This window comes from Chelonia mydas, chromosome 5 (assembly GCF_015237465.2).
Source record: "Chelonia mydas isolate rCheMyd1 chromosome 5, rCheMyd1.pri.v2, whole genome shotgun sequence".
NCBI classification, from domain to species: Eukaryota; Metazoa; Chordata; order Testudines; family Cheloniidae; genus Chelonia; species Chelonia mydas.
The window spans coordinates 107,736,706-107,758,718 of record NC_051245.2 but is presented as its reverse complement, the minus strand read 5'-3'; the positions used below and the strand labels follow the sequence as shown (position 1 = coordinate 107,758,718).

At 45.6% G+C, this 22,013-nt stretch overlaps 1 protein-coding gene across 6 annotated transcripts in view; it reads right to left on the bottom strand.

Annotated features, from left to right (window-relative positions):
* Positions 1-22,013, bottom strand: part of CNTLN (centlein) — a 294,546-nt gene that overhangs the window by 226,216 nt on the left and 46,317 nt on the right. For all 6 annotated transcript variants that reach the window (XM_037902022.2, XM_037902023.2, XM_037902027.2 and 3 more), the window contains exon 3: positions 11,301-11,385. In XM_037902022.2, the coding sequence (XP_037757950.1) occupies positions 11,301-11,385 (85 nt within the window). The remainder of the gene's footprint in view (positions 1-11,300; positions 11,386-22,013) is intronic.

Below are 22,013 nucleotides of genomic sequence, written 5' to 3'. Positions count from 1 at the left end.
TCATTCCTCTAGGTCACACTGCAATCACTCACAGAGAAGGTGCAGCGAGGTAAATCTAGCCATGTATCAATCAGAGGCCAGACTAACCTCCTTGTTCCAATAAGAACAATAACTTAGGTGCACCATTTCTTATTGGAACCCTCCGTGAAGTCCTGCCTGAAATACTCCTTGATGTAAAGCCACCCCCTTTGTTGATTTTAGCTCCCTGAAGCCAACCCTGTAAGCCATGTCGTCAGTCGCCCCTCCCTCCGTCAGAGCAACGGCAGACAATCGTTCCGCGCCTTTTTTCTTTGTGGACGCCATACCAAGGCAAGCATGGAGGCCGCTCAGCTCACTTTGGCAATTAGGAGCACATTAAACACCACGCACATTATCCAGCAGTATATGCAGCACCAGAACCTGGCAAAACGATACCGGGCGAGGAGGCGACATCAGCGCGGTCACGTGAGTGATCAGGACATGGACACAGATTTCTCTGAAAGCATGGGCCCTACCAATGCATGCATCATGGTGCTAATGGGGCAGGTTTATGCTGTGGAACCCCGATTCTGGGCTCGGGAAACAAGCACAGACTGGTGGGACCGCATAGTGTTGCAGGTCTGGGATGATTCCCACTGCCTGCGAAACTTTCGCATGCGTAAGGGCACTTTCATGGAACTTTGTGACTTGCTTTCCCCTGCCCTGAAGCGCATGAATACCAAGATGAGAGCAGCCCTCACAGTTGAGAAGCGAGTGGCGATAGCCCTGTGGAAGCTTGCAACGCCAGACAGCTACCGGTCAGTTGGGAATCAATTTGGAGTGGGCAAATCTACTGTTGGGGCTGCTGTGATGCAAGTAGCCAACGCAATCAAAGATCTGCTGATATCAAGGGTAGTGACCCTGGGAAATGTGCAGGTCATAGTGGATGGCTTCTCTGCAATGGGTTTCCCTAACTGTGGTGGGGCCATAGACGGAACGCATATCCCTATCTTGTCACCAGAGCACAAAGCCGGCGAGTACATAAACCGCAAGGGGTACTTTTCAGTAGTGCTGCAAGCTCTGGTGGATCACAAGGGACGTTTCACCAACATCAACGTGGAATGGCCGGGAAAGGTACATGACGCTCACATCTTCAGGAACTCTGGTCTGTTTCAAAAGCTGCAGGAAGGGACTTTATTCCCAGATCAGAAAATAACTGTTGGGGACGTTGAAATGCCTATATGTATCCTTGGGGACCCAGCCTACCCCTTAATGCCATGGCTCATGAAGCCGTACACAGGCAGCCTGGACAGTAGTCAGGAGCTGTTCAACTACAGGCTGAGCAAGTGCAGAATAGTGGTAGAATGTGCATTTGGACGTTTAAAGGCGCGCTGGTGCAGTTTACTGACTCGCTTAGACCTCAGCGAAACCAATATTCCCACTGTTATTACTGCTTGCTGTGTGCTCCACAATATCTGTGAGAGTAAGGGGGAGACGTTTATGGCGGGGTGGGAGGTTGAGGCAAATCGCCTGGCTGCTGGTTACGCGCAGCCAGACACCAGGGCGGTTAGAAGAGCACAGGAGGGTCGTGGGTACGCATCAGAAAAGCTTTGAAAACCAGTTTCATGACTGGGCCAGGCTACGGTGTGAAAGTTCTCTTTGTTTCTCCTTGATGAAACCCCCCGCCCCTTGGTTCACTCTACTTCCCTGCAAGCTAACCACCCTCCCATCCTCCCTTTAATCATTGCTTGCAGAGGCAATAAAGTCATTGTTGCTTCACATTCATGCATTCTTTATTCATTCATCACACAAATAGGGGGACGACTACCAAGGTAGCCCAGGAGGGGTGGTGGAGGAGGGAAGGAAAATGCCACACAGCACTTTAAAAGTTTACAACTTTAAAATTTGTTGAATGCCAGCCTTCTTTTTTTTGGGCAATCCCCTGTGGCAGAGTGGCTGGTTGGCCGGTGGCCCCCCCACCGCGTTCTTGGGCGTCTGGGTGTGGAGGCTATGGAACTTGGGGAGGAGGGCGGTTGGTTACACAGGGACTGTAGTGGCAGTCTGTGCTCCAGCTGCCTTTGCTGCAGCTCAACCATACACTGGAGCATACTGGTTTGGTCCTCCAGCAGCCTCCGCATTGAATCCTGCCTCCTCTCATCACGCTGCCGCCACATTTGAGCTTCAGCCCTGTCTTCAGCCCGCCACTTACTCTCTTCAGCCCGCCACCTCTCCTCCCGGTCATTTTGTGCTTTCCTGCACTCTGACATTATTTGCCTCCACGCATTCGTCTGTGCTCTGTCAGTGTGGTGAGGACAGCATGAGCTCAGAGAACATTTCATCACGAGTGCGTTTTTTTTTTCTTTCTAATCTTCACTAGCCTCTGGGAAGGAGAAGATCCTGTGATCATTGAAACACATGCAGCTGGTGGAGAAAAAAAAAGGGACAGCGGTATTTAAAAAGACACATTTTATAAAACAGTGGCTACAGTCTTTCAGGGTAAACCTTGCTGTTAACATTACATACATAGCACATGTGCTTTCGTTACAAGGTCGCATTTTGCCTCCCCCCACCGCGTGGCTACCCCCTCAACCCTCCCCCCTCCCCGTGGCTAACACGGGGAACATTTCTGTTCAGCCGCAGGCAAACAGCTCAGCAGGAACGGGCTCCTCTGAATGTCCCCTGAAGAAAAGCACCCTATTTCAACCAGGAGACTATGGATGATATCTCACTCTCCTGAGGATAACACAGAGAGATAAAGAACGGATGTTGTTTGAACGCCAGCAAACATACACTGCAATGCTTGTTGTACAATGATTCCCAAGTACTGTGTTACTGGCCTGGAGTGGTAAAGTGTCCTACCATGAAGGATGCAATAAGGCTGCCCTCCCCAGAAACCTTTTGCAAAGGCTTTGGGAGTACATCCAGGAGAGCCGCGAATGCCAGGGCAAATTAATCCTTTCACATGCTTGCTTTTAAACCATGTATAGTATTTTCAAAGTACACTCACCGGAGGTCCCTTCTCCGCCTGCCAGGTCCAGGAGGCAGCCTCTGGGGGGTTCGGGGGGGGTACTGGCTCCAGGTCCAGGGTGAGAAACAGTTCCTGGCTTGCTTTCTGTGAGCTATCTACAACCTCCGCATCATCATCTCTTCGTCCCCAAAACCTGCTTCCGTGTTTGCCTCCATCTCCATTGAAGGAGTCAAACAACATGGCTGGGGTAGTGGTGGCTGAACCCCCCTAAAATGGCATGCAGCTCATCATAGAAGCGGCATGTTTGGGGCTCTGACCCGGAGTGGCCGTTTGCCTCTCTGGTTTTCTGGTAGGCTTGCCTCAGCTCCTAAGTTCATGCGGCACTGCTTCGGATCCCTGTTATGGCCTCTGTCCTTCATGCCTTGGGAGATTTTGACAAAGGTTTTGGCATTTCGAAAACTGGAACGGAGTTCTGATAGCACGGATCCTCTCCCTATACAGCGATCATGATCCCGTACCTCCCGTTCAGTCCATGCTGGAGCTCTTTTGCGATTCTGGGACTCCATCACTGGTCACCTCTGCTGATGAGCTCTGCATGGTCACCTGCAGCTTGCCACGCTGGCCAAACAGGAAATGAGATTCAAAAGTTCGCAGTTCTTTTCCTGTCTACCTGGCCAATGCATCTGAGTTGAGAGTGCTATCCAGAGCGGTCACAATGGAGCACTCTGGGATAGCTCCCGGAGGCCAATACCGGTCGAATTGTGTCCAAGGTACCCCAAATTCGACCCGGCAAGGCCGATTTAAGCACTAATCCACTTGTCAGGGGTGGAGTACGGAAATCAATTTTAAGAGCCCTTAAGTCGAAATAAAGGGCTTCATCGTGTGGACGGGTGCAGGTTTACATCGATTTAACGCTGCTAAATTTGACCTAAAGTCCTAGTGTAGACCAGGGCTCAGTTATCCTGTGATCAACTAATACACACAGGTCTTTCTCCTCCTCTGCTGCTTCCAACTGATGAACCCTCAATGTATAGCAATAATTCTTGTTATTAATCCCAAAATGCATAATGGGATATGCACACACGCACACACACTAAACGATCAGTTTAATTTTGGTAAAATTCTTAATGACATTCTTAGGAGACAACACTGGAAGGGAAAAGGGAAGTTGGAGATAAATTTGTACAGGATACAGCCTTCAAAAGAACAACAGCTTATGGCAGGAAAGTAGCTGATCCATTTCACCAAAGTATCACATCCTTTTTTCTTGAGGAGGAAAAAAAAAAAAGACACTTGGAGGTATGTTTATATGACCATAAGGCATTTCTGCAATCAAGTGGGAGAGAAGTGGATCTGTGACATAACACTAATGTTTGATAAAAGTGTGCAGAACGATCAATATGAATGTTCTTCAGAACCTTGAATCTGAAACTGAATTTAAACAGGGTGACTTATTTTGTGTCAAGAAACCCAAAAAACTATGGCATGATTTACTAATCGGGTCTGTCCACAATAACATGAACGGAGATAATTTTATGTTCAACTGGAAAGCAAAATAAGAAGTGTGTGTCTAATGCCCTTTAAAGTACCTTTACAGTATATAACAATTAAGAAGTTTTTTTAATCTGTCTGGTTTTTTTACAGTGGAACATTTCTAATAGTAAACAACTTAAAAAAAAAACCCTCAGTAAGCTCATCTTTACAGAACGAAAAAATAGTAAAAGGCAGCACACATACCCATTTATTACTGCTTGCAGTTTACCTTTAAGATAGAATTCAAAACATGCCTGGCCTTCCTAAGACTGGGGAAGCAGCATGAAGGAAAACTATTGATCAATATATTGACAAAGGTGGAAATTCAACAATAGTATTGGAAGGAATTTTTAGCATACACGATCCTATCTTTTCCAACCTTTGTGTAAAATGGGCCATGTAGCGGGGCGGTCACCCCGCTCCGGTTAGGAAGGGATTAAATGCAGCCAAGGGAGGCTGGTTGGGTAAACAGCCACAGGTGTGGCCACACCCAATTAGAGTCCAGCTGACCCTGATAAAAGGGCAGACTGAGGGAGTGAGAGAAGACTCTTGCTCCAGCTGAGGAGCAGAGAGGACCAGGCTGCCTGGGAAAGCAAGAGAGGGACCTGAGACAAAGCAGGGCTGGGGAAAGGCAGGCAGAGCTGAGGAGCTCTGGCCTGGTGAGTCCCCAGGCTGAGGCCTTGCTAAAGGCCAGGGGAGGTACTAGGGCTATAGGGAGGCAGCTGGGGATGGAAAGCCAGAAGGTCCAAACCCCCTTGCAGATGATGAGTGGCCACTTCAGATTGCAGTTTGCCCCTGAGGGAAGGGGCTAGATGAGGACTAGCAGTGGGTCACTGAGGCGAAGTGGGTTTAGGGGATTAGGGTTCCCCGGGGATGGGAGACCCGAGTGTGGGGGCATTGCTGTGGGGCCTGGAGGGACACAGGGCCTGAAGTCCTATAAGCGGTGGAGATCAGGAGGAAGCAGGCACCGTAGGAAGACACCAGACAGCAGGAGGCACTCCGAGGCTGGAACTGTGCTAATTCACGGATGACCAGCAGGAGGCGCCACAGTGGGGAATGCCTGCAGTGCTACAGGCCACTAGAGATGCAATGACTGTATGAGACAAAACTACTGCTTTAAGAATAATGATACTCCATATAAGACACCCGAGCCCACAACGATTAAGTAGTGATTCTACTATGAAGGCCCAGAACACCCTTTTTTTGTTTTTTTTCTTTTTTTTTGGTGTGGGGAGAGATGCAGGTTTTGGAGAAGGCAGGGAAGGAAACTCGATTGCGTAGTTAGATTGAATGATGTCTAATACCCACTTATCTATTGTTATAACACTCCAGTTGTGGAAAAAGAGTGCTCAACATCCCCCAAAGGATATGTGGGGGTTGGATAATGGTGGCATCCTTGACAGTTTGCAGCTGTCCAACTCCCATCAAAAATATCTTTTAGCTGGGGGACAGGGTTGAGCTGGTGCTGAAATGTGGGAGATGCAGGGAAATAAAACTTCTCTGCTCTTTGTCTCTTACAAGGAGGAGTGTAAGATCACTGATGATAAAACTGTTGAGTCACCAGTCTAGGTTTGGAGGGTTGCCTGTGATATTTTCTTTTTGGTGATGGTCAGTGCTTAATTTGTGCCAGGGCTTGCCGGTGCTGAGCCCTGGCACATATAGGCTTGGCAGTTCATTGCCCTGGCACCTCTGGGCGAAAGTAAAAGATATGAAAGTAGAAAAATTGCCTGAGCCCAAACACCTAATTGCTTGAGCCCTGGCACCTCTTTCATTACAAACTGAGCCCTGGTGATGGTGTATCTATTCTGAGCCCTGGAATTCTTCAGAGTATGTAAGTGCTCATGTCTTTTCACTGAAATGGTGGGTTTCATTGAAGGGCAAGGCCTCCACTGTGTTTTGGACCCCGTCTGAGAAATCCTGATACATGTAGTCAAGACACATGGCACGTTACCATGGCCATTGCCATTGACCTGGATGATGTGTCTGCTGTATGAGCTGCTGACTGAAGTGCAGTTCTAGCCACCAGCTTACCTATTTCAATAAGAGCTTGGAAGTGAGTTCTGTCTTGCTGTGGCAGCTTGTCTACAAAGTCTGTGAACTTGGAAAAGTTCAGATAGCCCTCTTTAGCCAACACCACTTGATAGTTTGCTATTCTGAACTGAAGGCTAATGGACATGAAGACCTTTCTTCCCAACAAGTCTAGATATTTAACCTCCTTGTCAGAACAAGTGGGTTTTGGATGTTGTCTCCGTGGTAACCTGTACAACTAGAGATTTAGGTGGGGTATGGGTAAGGAGAAATTCTGCTTTCTTGGCTGGAACAAAAAAGCGTTTCTCTGCCTTCTTGTGGGTGGGAACGTATGTGGTTGGTGTATGCCAGACTGCTCCAGCAGATCCAGAATAGCTTCATTAACTGGAAGTGCTAGTCAACCGAATCCAGTAGTTTGCAGAATATCCAAGAGTTGTGTTGAGGTCCTGGACCTCCTTTAGGGAGATCTGGTGCTCCTCTGCCACTCCATGCAATAATTCTTGGAACCGATTACAGTCATCTGGAGGGAACAGAGATGCCAGAGTGACTGATTCATTGAGAGATGAACTAGAAAATCTTGTTAGTACCATCAGAACTTGTAATCTTCCTTTTCCGTGGGGTCAGGAGGAAGTTCCAGCTATTTCCCACAAAGAGAAATGCTGGAGTGACTCCCTAGTGGAATACATAAGCTCTGCATACCTGGCGTGTGAGGGGGTACCACCAGTCCCAAAGTAAATGCCGAGCGGAAGTTGGTACCAGGAGGCTCTGGATGTCTTGTCTGGGCTAGAATTTCTTGGCTAATCAGTTTGATGTTAACCGTATAGTGATGTTGTGGAGTTGGGGCCCACCTAAATCCCTATCGGATCCCAATCCAATTTGTTTACAAAGTCTGTCCCATTTATAGCATCCAAAAGACTTTCCAAACAAAACAAACAAGAGAAAGGTCCTTTTCTCTCTTCCCCTTGTGAGAGAGGAGAATAAATGAAAAGAGAGGCAAAGGTGGCCTGTCACTTAGGCAGTTTTTCTGGCATCTGCCCTTTAGGGTTTGGCTCAGCAGCTGGTCTACAATCTTTAATTAGGACCTATGTCCGGCCTCTCTTCTTGGGGCACCTTGCTTGATCACTGGCCCATACACTTTCCATGATGGTGAGACCCGCAACTGTCTCCCACTTGGTTTATCTGTCTCTTTGGTCAGCAGCCTGAGGTGCAGCGGTCTTCTTCCTGTTCACTGCCCCTTCCTATGGCAGGATTTCCCTTGTTAAGCTCCCCACTCCAGGCAGCGCAAACCTTACAATTGCACCTTTTGTTATGGCTGAATGAGTGCACAAGAGGCCGTGAGTTTTTTCTCCACCAGAGTGAGGGTGTGCCCCTCATAAACATATTCTTTTAATCCCATTTTAAAATAACTTTCACTGTAACAATGAGCTGAATCATAAAGTCCTCAACATTATTCCACAGTCTTTGCAAATCACTCCACAGACCTAATCTAGTGAACAAAATATATATCACAATCGCTATTACATGAGCAAGCAGACGTTTTCCCTCATTATGACCATTTGAGAACCTCTCATGGTGAAAGTTTTACATTATCTACCTGGATTTTATATTGAGTTTACTTTGAGAAAAATATAGAAAATTCTGTTTCTAACACTGATGTATTATTCCATGATTCATTAAATGCATGTGACAAGGTGCTCAGCCAGAACACCTGAGCCAGCCCTCTGTCATGCCAGTTCCAATTAAGGGAGGTAGCTTGGAGCTGCTTAGAGAAACCTGTGCCTGATTGGCAAAGGAGAAACAGCTGCCAGCCTGATTAGCCTGGGGCTGCATAAAAGCCTCAGGTGAAGAAAGCCAGTGGGGGAGCAGGAAGAAAGGGAAAAGGCAGGGAGTGGAAGCAGGGAGGTAGCTCTCCCCTCCCGCAGACGGTAAAGGGCTTGTATGGTGAAAAGGTGATGGGAGCAAAACCTGTAAATAAACTGCACCGGTGGTTACTGAACCCAGGGTCTCTGAGTGACTTTATCAGCCCAACAGGGGCAGGAGCCAAGAGGGCCCTGCAGCACCATGTTACAATGCATTGGGTGGGGGAGGGAACATAAGGAATACTTGTTCTATTAAACACCTGAGAAATGTGCAAGAATAGAAAGAAGAAAATGTACCAATTAAAGCACTAATTATAAACAGTCACTGAGATGGTGAGCACTCACCTCTCGTGTGCACCTACTGTCAGCTGAGTACAGTCCTGTACTCCTCCCGTTCCCTGCTTCCAGTGCCACCTGTTGGCTTTTGCCCTCATCAGGCGGATCTTCAGTGTTTCAGCCCCCTGGCTAAGTCACTCAGTTAATAGATGGATGAACCCCATCCGGGGTAAAAGGTCCAAAAGGGCCTGTCTCTGTGCTCTTATTAATGCCTGTAGCTCTGACTCTGGGCTCGGTTCTTAGCCCTCTCTGGGCTAGCTTTAAAGCCTTGCCTACCCTGGTACACAGCAGTGCACTTTGACTTTATCAGTTCTTATTGCCCCAGCTCTCCAGCCAGGTCACCCCTTCAAGTTCAGCCCACTTCTGGGATAACAAAGTTCAACGAATGGTTGGCCCTTTTTAGGGTCTTCAGCCCCGTTCCTGGGCCCGTTTAAATTTCCAGACCCTTTTTTTGTGCTTTTAATGCAGAGTCTTATCCCCTCCTTGGGGCTTAGGCCACTAAGTGGCCAGTGGTGGGGACCTGGGCCTGCCCATTACTCCAGGTCCCAACCCAGGGACCCTATAAATAACTGCCACATGCTGCTTCCTTTAATAGTTGCTGTTGCTATTCCCTGGGCTACTTCCCATGTAGCCCCTTCCTCTTCACCCTTACATCCTAGCTGAAGTTGTTCACTCTTCTTCTTCCTCACCTAATGCCAATGCCACCAGAACGCATCTTCTGGTTCTCCCTTGAGCTCCAGCAAGGAGCACCCTTCCTTATACCTGTGGTCCCAGCCAGGAAATGATCTGCTCAGGCCTGGCAGCCCTTTTAACAGAGCCTGCTGCATTCTGAATGGCTGCTTCTCTGCAGCCTTTTCTAGGCAGGCCTGGAGGACCCACCTTCACTGCTCTATTTCTGGGGCGGGATGTGGTAGGACCGCGAGACCACAAGCAGGGGCCCTCAAAGGACCTGGTACACCCGTCACAGTCACAAATAATTAAATATCCATTAATTAAACAAACTACAACAAGTCCAGTGTGTACTTTAAGCGATATTCCCATGTGCTTATAATACTCACTACTTTTGCTCTTGCCCTTATGTGCTTTTTATATGGATATTTTCTACACTGTCTACAAAGACAAAGCAAACATATCGGTTGTACTACATCAGTACATAATAGTTTAATAATAATAGCATGCAAAGAAGCACTATATGAGCTAGCTATTATAAAATGCTAGATGGTGCCATTAAGGTCCTGAGTATGGAGTGGTATACAGCCATATAAGCCCAGGGTGAGCTCCAGGAAATAATGTCTCTCAGAGATGGTGGGGAGCATGAAGTCTGGTCAGCAGCCAGCCATCATTGCTGCCAGAGTGGAAGAAGGGGCAGAAACTAATCTGACAGGAGTAAACAACAGGTTGGTATCATTTCTAGAGCCCTGTCTGCAATGGGCTATCCACCTTTACTACCACTGAAGAAACTGCAAATTATGGGTCCAGTTTTTGCTAATGTAGACACACCCTCAAAGATTATTTATCTCTCATTATGATATCATCAGAGCTGCAATCAGCAGAGCGCAAGGCAATGCCCCTTTCATTTAAAAGTAAGATCCCATCCTCTGAATCTCAAAACGTCTTTTCTGATTAATCTTCAGGGTATGTTGCAAAGCCTGTTTTTCCCCTGGAATTTTGAGAAGGTAGTGATTTGAGCGTTATGGAGTGATTGGTTAAGAGGGAACTGTTTTGTCGTCTTACATTTGGTAGATGTTATTGCAGGACGTTTTTAATCTCTAATTTTGGATTTTATTATTATTGCATACAATGCTTAGGGTTTTGACTATGCACTTAAAAGTTATCAAAATAAATAAAATAGCTTCAACTTTTTTATGGTTCCTCAGTTTTAACAAAAGATTTTGTTCAACACTTAGTTTTCCTTTCTCTTTATTAATTTAAAACATTAAATTGTGAAGAATGTAAGTGACAAATGAATGGTTTATGCCCAGTATGTTTTATCATTATTCTTTTATCCTAACATTTGATTTAGGCTGCTAAATATTACTACACAATATTAACACTAGAATACACAAATGGTACTACATTTAGGTCTGGTATATTCTCCCACAAATATAGACTAATGCACATTTATCCTTCCAATTTATTTGAAAATGTGAGCTATCCCAGCAAATATAATTAATAAAAGGACAATTGTCAAAAATAAGGAAACATCTCAAAACCTTCCCAAACCAGAATTTCCTGCAGTCTATTTTACCAGAAAAAGACTGGAAGAAAAAAGATGAGCTTTCCACATTGACCTGAAAGTTAACAAATTCAGGCTTTGGCAGACTAGTATGGGAAGTAAGAACTAGAATTGACAACCTTTCTCTGAAAAGATCTTGTCCACACCTATACCCACTTAAGCCAAAGGATTATCAGTTCAAGCACCTCATCTGAGCTCAACTGTTGTGTTACCATATGAAGAAGAGATCTTCTCTGAGGCCCTTAGGACCTAAACCTAAATTTAGAGCACAGTGATCTAAAATATCTACTTTAACACATTAGAAAATAGAAATAAAAAAATACTGATTAGAAGTAAGTTATAACAACTATATTCTTCATGTACTTATTTAAAACATACTAACCTGTTCCAGTGCCTGTATTTTGCTGTCTTTGACTTGCAAAATTTCTAATACTTTCCTGTCCTTGACTTCAGTTTTCTGCTTTTCTCTAGAAACAAAAAATAGTCACTTTATTAGTCATAATTTGCAGTTAATCATTTGAATTTTTCATGTCCCGATAATGAATGTCATTTTAAAGCACAGAAAATTAAATTATCTAAGGCTGACAGCCCTTGCGGAATTAATCAGGGAGCATATGGCAAGTGACAGCAAATTACATTGGCAAAGAAGCTAAGACAACTATATTCTAAAGAAACGGGTGTACCAGGACTTGAAATATCATAAAAGAAAACCCAACGTAATCTGCGGTGTTACTTCCAAAAGACATGGTCTATTCAGCTATATAATGAGCAAACTCTTTTTTTTCCTGTTAGCAACACAGAAACCTTAATTTGGCAGATCTCACACTCAACTTGATGGCATTTTTCTATTTCTCTGTAACACAATAACTTTTGAATGCTGCATCCAATCAATACCAACATTTCAGGTAATGTTCTAGTCATCGGTTGGCAGGACGCTATTAATTTTGGTGAAAATCAGAAAACTGGATGCACAGAGTTCCTAGCATCTGGTTAGCAGACCATCAGTTGTAATCAGGTCTGCAACTATCTATATATCAACAAATCGGTTGATGGAGCCATTAAGACCTTCCATCATAACAACACCTCTGCCTTTCATCTCAGTTGACTGTAAAATGTTAACACTCTGAAGAAGAACTCTACGTATGCTCCAAAGCTTGTCTCTCTCACCAACAGGAGTTGGTCAAATAAAAGATATTATGTTACCCACCTTGTCTCTCTAATATCCTGGAACCAACACAGCTACAACAACACTGCATACAACATTCTCAACAACTTATTTCCCGGACAGAAAAGAAATAAATAAGAATGAGAAGAAAGGATGAATGGGGGGAGCGCAGAGAGCCCAGGCATAGGGGAGAGATTTGAGAACCCTGGAATCAGAGGAGTATTGGGAGTGGGGGGACACAGAGCCTGTGGCATAATGAGGGGTGTGATTCCAGGTAGTCCCTGAAATAGAGGGAGTGGGAGGTAGGCACACAGGGGTGCTTGTGGGAGGTAAGGGAGGAATACAAGGATCCCCTGGTGTATGCAATGAGCTTGGCCCATAAAAGCAGTGAATTGTGCGACCCTCCCTAGTTCCATATTGGGGAATTTAAAAAAGGATAGCGTACATTGTGACACATGAAACGGTGTACGGTGAAATCCTAGCGGATCTTAAACATAAAAAAGAAGCTTACAAGAAGTGGAAGGTTGGACATATGACCAGGGAAGAGTATAAAAATATTACTCGGGCATGTAGGAATGAAATCAGGAGGGCCAAATCGCACCTGGAGCTGCAGCTAGCAAGAGATGTCAAGAGTAACAAGAAGGGTTTCTTCAGGTATGTTGGCAACAAGAAGAAAGCCAAGGAAAGTGTGGGCCCCTTACTGAATGAGGGAGGCAACCTAGTGACAGAGGATGTGGAAGAAGCTAATGTGCTCAATGCTTTTTTTGCCTCTGTCTTCACTAACAAGGACAGCTCCCAGACTACTGCGCTGGGCATCACAACATGGGGAGTAGATGGCCAGCCCTCTGTGGAGAAAGAGGTGGTTAGGGACTATTTAGAAAAGCTGGACGTGCACAAGTCCATGGGGCCGGACGAGTTGCATCCGAGAGTGCTAAAGGAATTGGCAGATGTGATTGCAGAGCCATTGGCCACTATCTTTGAAAACTCGTGGCGAACGGGGGAAATCCCAGATGACTGGAAAAAGGCTAACGTAGTGCCAATCTTTAAAAAAGGGAAGAAGGAGGATCCTGGGAACTACAGGCCAGTCAGCCTCACCTCAGTCCCCGGAAAAATCATGGAGCAGGTCCTCAAGGAATCAATCCTGAAGCACTTACACGAGAGGAGAGTGATCAGGAACAGTCAGCATGGATTCACCAAGGGTAGGTCATGCCTGACTAATCTAATCGCCTTCTATGATGAGATTACTGGTTCTGTGGATGAAGGGAAAGCAGTGGATGTATTGTTTCTTGACTTTAGCAAAGCTTTTGACACGGTCTCCCACAGTATTCTTGTCAGCAAGTTAAAGACGTATGGGCTGGATGAATGCACTATAAGGTGGGTAGAAAGTTGGCTAGATTGTCGGGCTCAACCGTTAGTGATCAATGGCTCCATGTCTAGTTGGCAGCCGGTGTCAAGTGGAGTGCCCCAGGGGTCGGTCCTGGGGCCAGTTTTGTTCAATATCTTCATAAATGATCTGGAGGATGGTGTGGATTGCACTCTCAGCAAATTTGCGGATGATACTAAACCGGGAGGAGTGGTAGATACGCTGGAGGGCAGGGATAGGATACAGAGGGACCTAGACAAATTGGAGGATTGGGCCAAAAGAAATCTGATGAGGTTCAATAAGGATAAGTGCAGGGTCCTGCACTTAGGACGGAAGAACCCAATACACAGCTACAGACTAGGGACCGAATGGCTAGGCAGCAGTTCTGCGGAAAAGGACCTAGGGGTGACAGTGGATGAGAAGCTGGATATGAGTCAGCAGTGTGCCGTTTTTGCCAAGAAGGCCAATGGCATTTTGGGATGTATAAGTAGGGGCATTGCCAGCAGTTCGAGGGACGTGATCGTTCCCCTCTATTCGACATTGGTGAGGCCTCATCTGGAGTACTGTGTCCAGTTTTGGGCCCCACACTACAAGAAGGATGTGGATAAACTGGAGAGAGTCCAGCGAAGGGCAACAAAAATGATTAGGGGTCTGGAACACATGATTTATGAGGAGAGGCTGAGGGAACTGGGATTGTTTAATCTGCAGAAGAGAAGAATGAGGGGGGATTTGATAGCTGCTTTCAACTACCTGAGAGGTGGTTCCAGAGACGATGGTTCTAGACTATTCTCAGTGGTAGAAGAGGACAGGACAAGGAGTAATGGTCTCAAGTTGCAGTGGGGGAGGTTTAGGTTGGATATTAGGAAAAACTTTTTCACTAGGAGGGTGGTGAAACACTGGAATGCGTTACCTAGGGAGGCGGTAGAATCTCCTTCCTTAGAAGTTTTTAAGGTCAGGCTTGACAAAGCCCTGGCTGGGATGATTTGATTGGGTATTGGTCCTGCTTTGAGCAGGGGGTTGGACTAGATGACCTCCTGAGGTCCCTTCCAACCCTGATATTCTATGATTCTATGACAAGCCTATTTTTCCTCAGCACCCACAGGAGTTATATTCTAAGGCTGTCAACAACCGGAAGTTTTTGGCTCAAAATGTACTGCCCCCTAATGCTTTCGAACATGATGTCCTCTCAAAGTCCCAGGAGTGCTAAAGCTTCCAATCTGATTCTGACTGCAGACAGAGTGTTAACTCTATGTGGGGACATTTTTTACACTAAGTAAGCATCTTTGAAGATCCAAAATAAAAGCTTGTCATTGTGAGCAACCTTCTTCTACCTCAGCAGAAGAAGTTGTAAGCCAAATGGTTATTTTGGTGAGAATTAAGCACTACAAGAACCCAGCCCTATTTGTTGTGTTTCAGAGCCATACTTAAAAGCAGAGTATTATCTACTTTATTGGCTTTCTAGAATTAATGCAAAAAGTTTTTAAAAGATATTCATCAAGCAATATCATGAAAACCATGCATTTCAAGTTTATCCAGCTCTGAGATGGGTGTGAGTTGTATATTGCTTGTTGATTTAGACTGTATGCACCTCAAAAAAGACCTTGTCTAGTCCATGGCCTATACAGTGCTGAGCACACTGGATCTGATCCTAAGCCCACTGAAGTCAATGAAAAGACTTCTATTGACTTTAGTGGACTTTTGTTCATGCCCAGTGTTAGTATTTAACAAATAAATATAGCAATGTTAAACTATATGGATTAGATGGCAGAATTAATTATCATATATACAAGCATTTTTTTAGGAAATTTAATTGAGATTGGCTCAATTTATGGTATGTAAGATTGGCAGTTATTACAGTGATAAGCATAGCACAAATAACTAAACAGGGGGAAAATAAAAGAAACGGTTCCAGCCTCCTCTGCAAAATTTGTCAGTATATATGTTTTACTACAGTTGATCTAAAGCGTACAGTTCCTACTCAGAGAAAACTCCCATCACAAACAGAAAAGAGAAAACTAAACATAGGTCATGTCTACAACACTAGAAGCACTTTATCAGGATAGGAATACCAGCATACTATACCAGCAAAGCACTCCTAATACGGATGCAGCTAACCTGGCAAAGCTATGCCAGGCAATAAAACTACCCCTATGAGTGAAACAAGCTATGCCAGTAAAAGTGCAGCTTTGCTGGTATAGCTGCTTCCACACTAGGTCCTTCTGCCAGCCAGCTCTGGCTGGTCAGGGATCACAACTCCTCACATTCCTGACCAACGTTGCTATTCCGGCAGAAATCCCTAGTGCAGGGGTTCCCAAACTTGGTTCGCGGCTTGTTCAGGGTAAGCCCCTGGTGGGCCACGAGACGCTTTGTTTACCTGAGCGTCTGCAGGTACGGCCGCTCGCAGCTCCCAGTGGCTGCGGTTCGCCGTTCCCTGCCAATGGCCGCTGCTTCCTGCAGCTCCTATTCGCAGGGAACGGCAAACCTGGGAGCTTACCCTGAACAAGCTGCGAACCAAGTTTGGGAACCTGCCCTAGTGTAAACCTAGCCATAGGAAAGGTGCACCAGAACCTGGGCCCAAAGCAATTAGCCCCCTGCAACCAAAAGTAATTATAATGAGATTTCCCCATTCCAACCCCATAGTGGGTGTTACAGGTTGCTTAGAATTAATGGTTCATGAAGTACCTAGAAAACTGTATTCAGTTTTTCCAAGATTTCTCTGAATATCTAGAAACAAAGTCAAATTATTCTAAAAGTTTGCCAGGTGATTAAAGAGAAAAAAAAATCTGATGGATCAACCCATTCTAAGGGAGTTATACAATGGTCTTCTTAAAGAGGAGACAAATAAGAAGGGACATAATAGTATACAAAATAAGTAATGGTATAGGGAAGGTAGATCAAGAACTTCTGTTCACCCTCTCACAACACAAGAACAAGGGGAGAGTCAATTAAATTGAACAGTGCTGATTACTTTTTCCCACAATGCACAATTACCTTGAAGAACTCAAGAGCTCACCAGGACAGAAATTTTGTATATTTATATGTACAAACAAGAATATCCAGATTTTGAAGTAAATATTAAAAAAGCAGAGAGTTTTGGATAAACTCTCATGCTTCAGTGCATAAGCCAACCTCTACACACTGGGTGCGTCTGCTCCACAGACTGCACTAGCTACCAGTTTATATCAGCTGTAATTACAGATATTCGTTTTAGTCTATAAAGCTTTTTACAGTTTGGGCACTAGGTATCTTAGAGAGCCTCTCTCACTGTGTTCTAATTTGACAATTGAGATCAGTTTTAATACTGGAGAAAATAGTCACAAGATCTGTCTATGTGGTAACGAGGCATTCAAAGTAGAGGGCCATCAATTTAATTTCCAGTCGGACGACTCACAGATTTAAAGTTAAGCATGTGCTTAGGTGCTTTGCTGGATCAGATCAACAGTGCTCTGAAGTTTATTACAAGCTTTAAAGACAAATGAAAAGATAGGTCCCTTAGAATTAAAATGAGCACTATACAGAGACAGGGAAAAGATATACAAAATACAGACAAGACACAAATATAAATATTTTTAAACACAAAAAACCTCCTAGCTCCTTTGCCCAATATGAACTTGTCTAGCCCTCGAACTTCGAGAATGTTAAATATTAACTCCAATGGTTCCAATATTAATTCCAATTGGTTTAACTCCAATCCATACCCATGCACAAGTTGCTGCTAACCTAATAACTCTTCCTATCCCTTTCAGTTCTCGAGTTTTATTTAAACCTTGTCAATTCCAATTTCTATTCAAAATGCACTTTTACCTTCAGCTCTTCTTCCTCCCTCTCCGTCTAATTCTTCCCAAATCTCCCAACGCACACTGACTTTCAGTCTCTCATCTACTGTCCTTTCCATTTTACTGCGTAACAATCACCCCCTTCCCAGATTGCTGGGCTACACGTCCGCTCTTGAAGCCAGGTGTGTTTGGTTTTAGACTTTTCCTGCCATGCCACTGAGCAGATAGCGTGGCTGCAGCAGTAGCTCCTCCAGCAACAGCAGCAGCTTCAGTGGCGGAGGAAGGAGAATGTGGACAAGGAAGAAGAGGGCAACAACAAGCAACTGCTACTACAGGTGCTGCTCATAGAGCAGCTTCACACGGTACAGTGCTGTTTCTGGCTTCAGGAAACCAGCGTTGACTGCTGGGAAAGGATCTTTCTGGGATGACTAGCACTGGCGAGAGAATTTCAGGATGGCAAAGGCAATCTTTTTTGAGATATGTGCTGAACTAGTCCTGGAGCTGCAGGGGCAGCGTCAACATGCGGTACCCTATACCTATTGAGAAGTGGGTCACCGTTGACATCTGGAGCTGGTTGCCCCTGAATGTTACTGGTCCATAGCCAACCAATTTGGCATAGGGAGATCAGCTGTTGGGGCCATTGTCATGCAGGTGTGTTGCAACAGGTTATAAAGCTTGGCTCAGGAGATTATTGATGGTTGTGCACAAATGGAGTTCCCAAATTGTATGAGGGCAATTGATGAGACCCCATCCCTATCATTTACCCTCTGCACCAGGACTCAGAATTCATAAACAGAAACGGGTTATTTCTCCAGGGTACTCCAGGGGCTGATTGTCCCCCATGGCAGGGTAGTTTGGAAAGGTTCATGTTGACAGGAGCTTTCCGAACTCAGCTGTATTTATCTTAATGAATAAAGGACAGTTTGCCCCAGGACTCCATAATGCTCCACATTAATACTGTGGAGATGGTTATCCTGGGGAACCCAGCTTATCCTCTGTTTCCCTAGCTAATGAAGCCATTCACAGGAGGAAGTACTTAACTACGGTTGAGTTGCTGAATGACAGTGGAGTGGGCATTTGGCCATCTGAAAGGAGGATGGAGCTGTTTGTGGAATAGGTTGAAAAAAAAAAACTTGCCTAATTTTATAGCTGCAGGTTGTATTTTGCACAATATTTCTGAGAGTAAGGGAGAAAGGTTTATGATGGGTGGGAGGCTGAAGTGTAGTGACTTGATCAGTTGTTTGAGCAACCAACGATGTGTCCACCAGAAAATGGAAACAGACAGGGCAATATTGTCACGGATTCCTATTGCCCTTACTTTGAGTCTCAGGCCTGAAAATGCGCAGCTGTACATCCAGCTGCTCTCCCATGGAGAAGAGGGGGGATGGATTGTGAGCAGCACAGTCTCTTTTATGGGTGGTAGAAGTGGCATATTGTGACTCTCCGTATTTTATCTTCTGTCTGTGCCTTGATATTTTTGTAAAAAATGATGACCTTCGCAAAATGTATGCATTTTCTGCGTAGAATGAATTGCTGACTCTTAGCCCTGGTCTACACTACGAGTTTAGGTCAAATTTAGCAGACTCAGATTGATTTAACCCTGCACCCGTCCACACGATGAAGCCATTTTTGTCAACTTAAAGGGCTCTTAAAATCAATTTCTGTACTCCTCCCCGACGAGCGGATTAGCGCTGAAATTGACATCGCTGGGTCAAATTTGGGGTAGTGTGGACGCAATTCGATGGTATTGGCCTCCAGAAGCTATCTCAGAGTGCTCCATTGTGACCGCTCTGGACAGCGCTTTCAACTCAGATGCACTAGCCAGGTACATAGGAAAAGCCCCACAAACTTTTGAATTTCATTTCCTGTTTGGCCAGCATGGTGAGCTCATCAGCAGAGGTGACCATGCAGAGCTCATCAGCACAGGTAACCATGCAGTCCCTGAATCGCAAAAGAGCTCCAGCATGGACCGAATGGGAGATATTGGATCTGTTTGCTGTATGGGGAGATGAATCTGTGCTATCAGAACTCCGTTCCAAAAGACGAAATGCCAATATATTTGAAAAAATCTCCAAGGGCATGATGGACAGAGGCTATAACAGGGACCCGCAGCAGTTCCCCGTGAAAATTAAGGAGCTCAGGCAAGCCTACCAAAAAACCCAAGAGTTAAACGGCTGCTCTGGGTAAGAGCCCTAGACATGCCGCTTCTATGATGAGCTGCATGCGATTCTAGGGGGTGCCCTTACCACTACCCCACCCCGTCCATGGACACCTACAAGGGGGGAGTCTCATGCAACAGGGATGAGGATTTTGGGGACGAGGAAGATGAGGAGCAGGAGGACGAGACTGCACAAAAGGCAAGCAGAGAAACCGTTCTCCCTGACAGCCAGGAACTGTTTATCACCCTGGAGCCAATACCCTCCCAACCCTCCCAAGGTGGGCTCCCAGACCACAAAGCCAGAGAAGGCACCTCTGGTGAGTAAACCTTTGTAAATATAATACATGGTTTAAAAGCAAGCGTGTTTAATTATTAATTTGCTCTGAAGATTTGGGATGCATTCGTGGCCAGTACAGCTACTGGAAAAGTCTGTTAACATGTCTGGGGATGGAGCAGAAATCCTCCAGGGACATTATTAAGGGGACATTCAGAAGTGGCCGTTCCTGCTGGGCTGTTTGCCTGTGACTGAAAAGAAATCATCCCCACTTTTAGCCACGCAGTGGAGGGCGGGGGGACCCATACACGCTGAGCTGTTCGCGTTTGGCTAGCAGGGATTGTCCCTGATACTAGTCTCGCGGTGGGAGGAGGGGTGAAGCGATCATCCCAGAGAATTGGGGGGGGGGGGGTGTTAAGTTGGGTTTGTGCTGCACGTAACCCAAAAACCACAGCCCCTCCTTTTAAATGGCCAACCCAATGGGTGCTTGGTATGGGAAAGGAGGGCGCTGCTGTTTCAAACTATTCCCATGTTATGAAGGTTGAAGAAGCCGAAAGACACTGGCTTACCATGGCTGCCTGCAAGCCGAATTCTTTGCCCAGCCCTGCGTGTGTGATCTCTCACACCAAACCGGCAGGCCCTCAATATAAGGGACAAAATGTGACCTTGTACTGAAAGTACATGTGCTATGTAATGTTAACAGCTTGGTTCACCGTGAAAAAGTCTACCCATTGTTCTCTAAAATGTGTCTTTTTAAATTCTACTCTCCCTTTTTTTCCTCCCGCAGCTGCAAATGTTTCAACGCTCCCCCTCTCATCTCTGTCCCAGAGGCTAACACAGATAAGGCGGCAAAAAAAAAAAACGCACTTGCGATGAAATGTTATCTGAGCTCATGCAGTCCTCCCGCACTGAAAGAGCTCAGCAGAATGTGTGGAGGCAAACAATGGCAGAGTCCAGAAAAGCAGAAAATGAATGCGAGGACAGGAGGGACAAGCAAGATGAGAGGTTGCGGGAGCAAGAGGAGAGGTGGCGGCAGCATGATGAGAGGAGGCAGGATGCAATCCTGAGGCTACTGGGGGATCAAACTGATATGCTCTGGCATCTGGTGGAGCTGCAGGAAAGGCAGCAGGAGCACAGACCACCGCTGCAGCCCCTGTGTAACCGCCCACCCTCCTCCCAAGTTCCATCCAGATGCCCAAGAATGCGCGGGAGGGGGGGAAACGGGCTCCAGACACTCCACCCCAGAGGATTGCCCAAGCAACAGAAGGCTGGCATTCAATAAGTTTTGAAGTGCAGTGTGGCCTTCTCCTTACCTCCTCCACCACCCCACGCGGTGCTTCCCTCTTCCCCCACCCCTCCCAAGCTACCTTGGCAGTTATCCCCCTATTTGTGTGATGAATTAATAAAGAAGGCATGAATTTGAAACAATAGTGACTTTATTGCCTCTGCAAGCGGTGATTGAAGCGGGGAGTGCGGTTGGCTTACAGGGAAGTAGAGTGAACCAAGGGGGTGGGTTTTCATCAAGGAGAAACAAACAGAACTGTCACACCGTAGCCTGGCCAGTCATGAAACTGTTTTTCAAAGCTTCTCTGATGCACAGCGCACCCTGCTGTGCTCTTCTAATCGCCCTGGTGTCTGGCTGCCCGTGATCAGCGGCCAGGTGATTTGCCTCAACCTCCCACCCTGCCATAAATGTCTCCCCCTTACTCTCACAGATATTGTGAAGCACACAGAAAGCAGTAATATCAAGGGGAATATTTTTCAGAGTAGCAGCCGTGTTAGTCTGTATCCGCAAAAAGAAAAGGAGGACTTGGCACCTTAAAGACCAACAAATTTATTTGAGCATAAGCTTTCGTGAGCTACAGTTCACTTCATCGGATGCATGCAGTGGAAAATACAGTAGGGAGATTTTATATACACAGAGAAAATGAAACAATGGGTGTTACCATACACACTGTAACGAGAGTGATCAGGAAAGGTGAACTATTACCAGCGGGGGGGGAACAAACAAACAAACCTTTTGTAGTGATAATCAAGGTGGGCCGTTTCCAGCAGTTGACAAGAACATGTGAGGAACAGTAGGGGTAAAAATAAACATGGGGAAATAGTTTTACTTTGTGTAATGACAAATCCACTCCCAGTCTTGATTCAAGCCTAATTTAATGGTGTCCAGTTTGCAAGTTAATTCCAATTCAGCAGTCTCTCGCTGGAGTCTGCTTTTGAAGTTTTTTTGTTGTAATATTGCGACTTTTAGGTCTGTAATCGAGTGACCAGAGAGACTGAAGTGTTCTCCGACTGGTTTTTGAATGCTTTAATTCTTGACGTCCGATTTGTGTCCATTTATTCTTTTACATAGAGA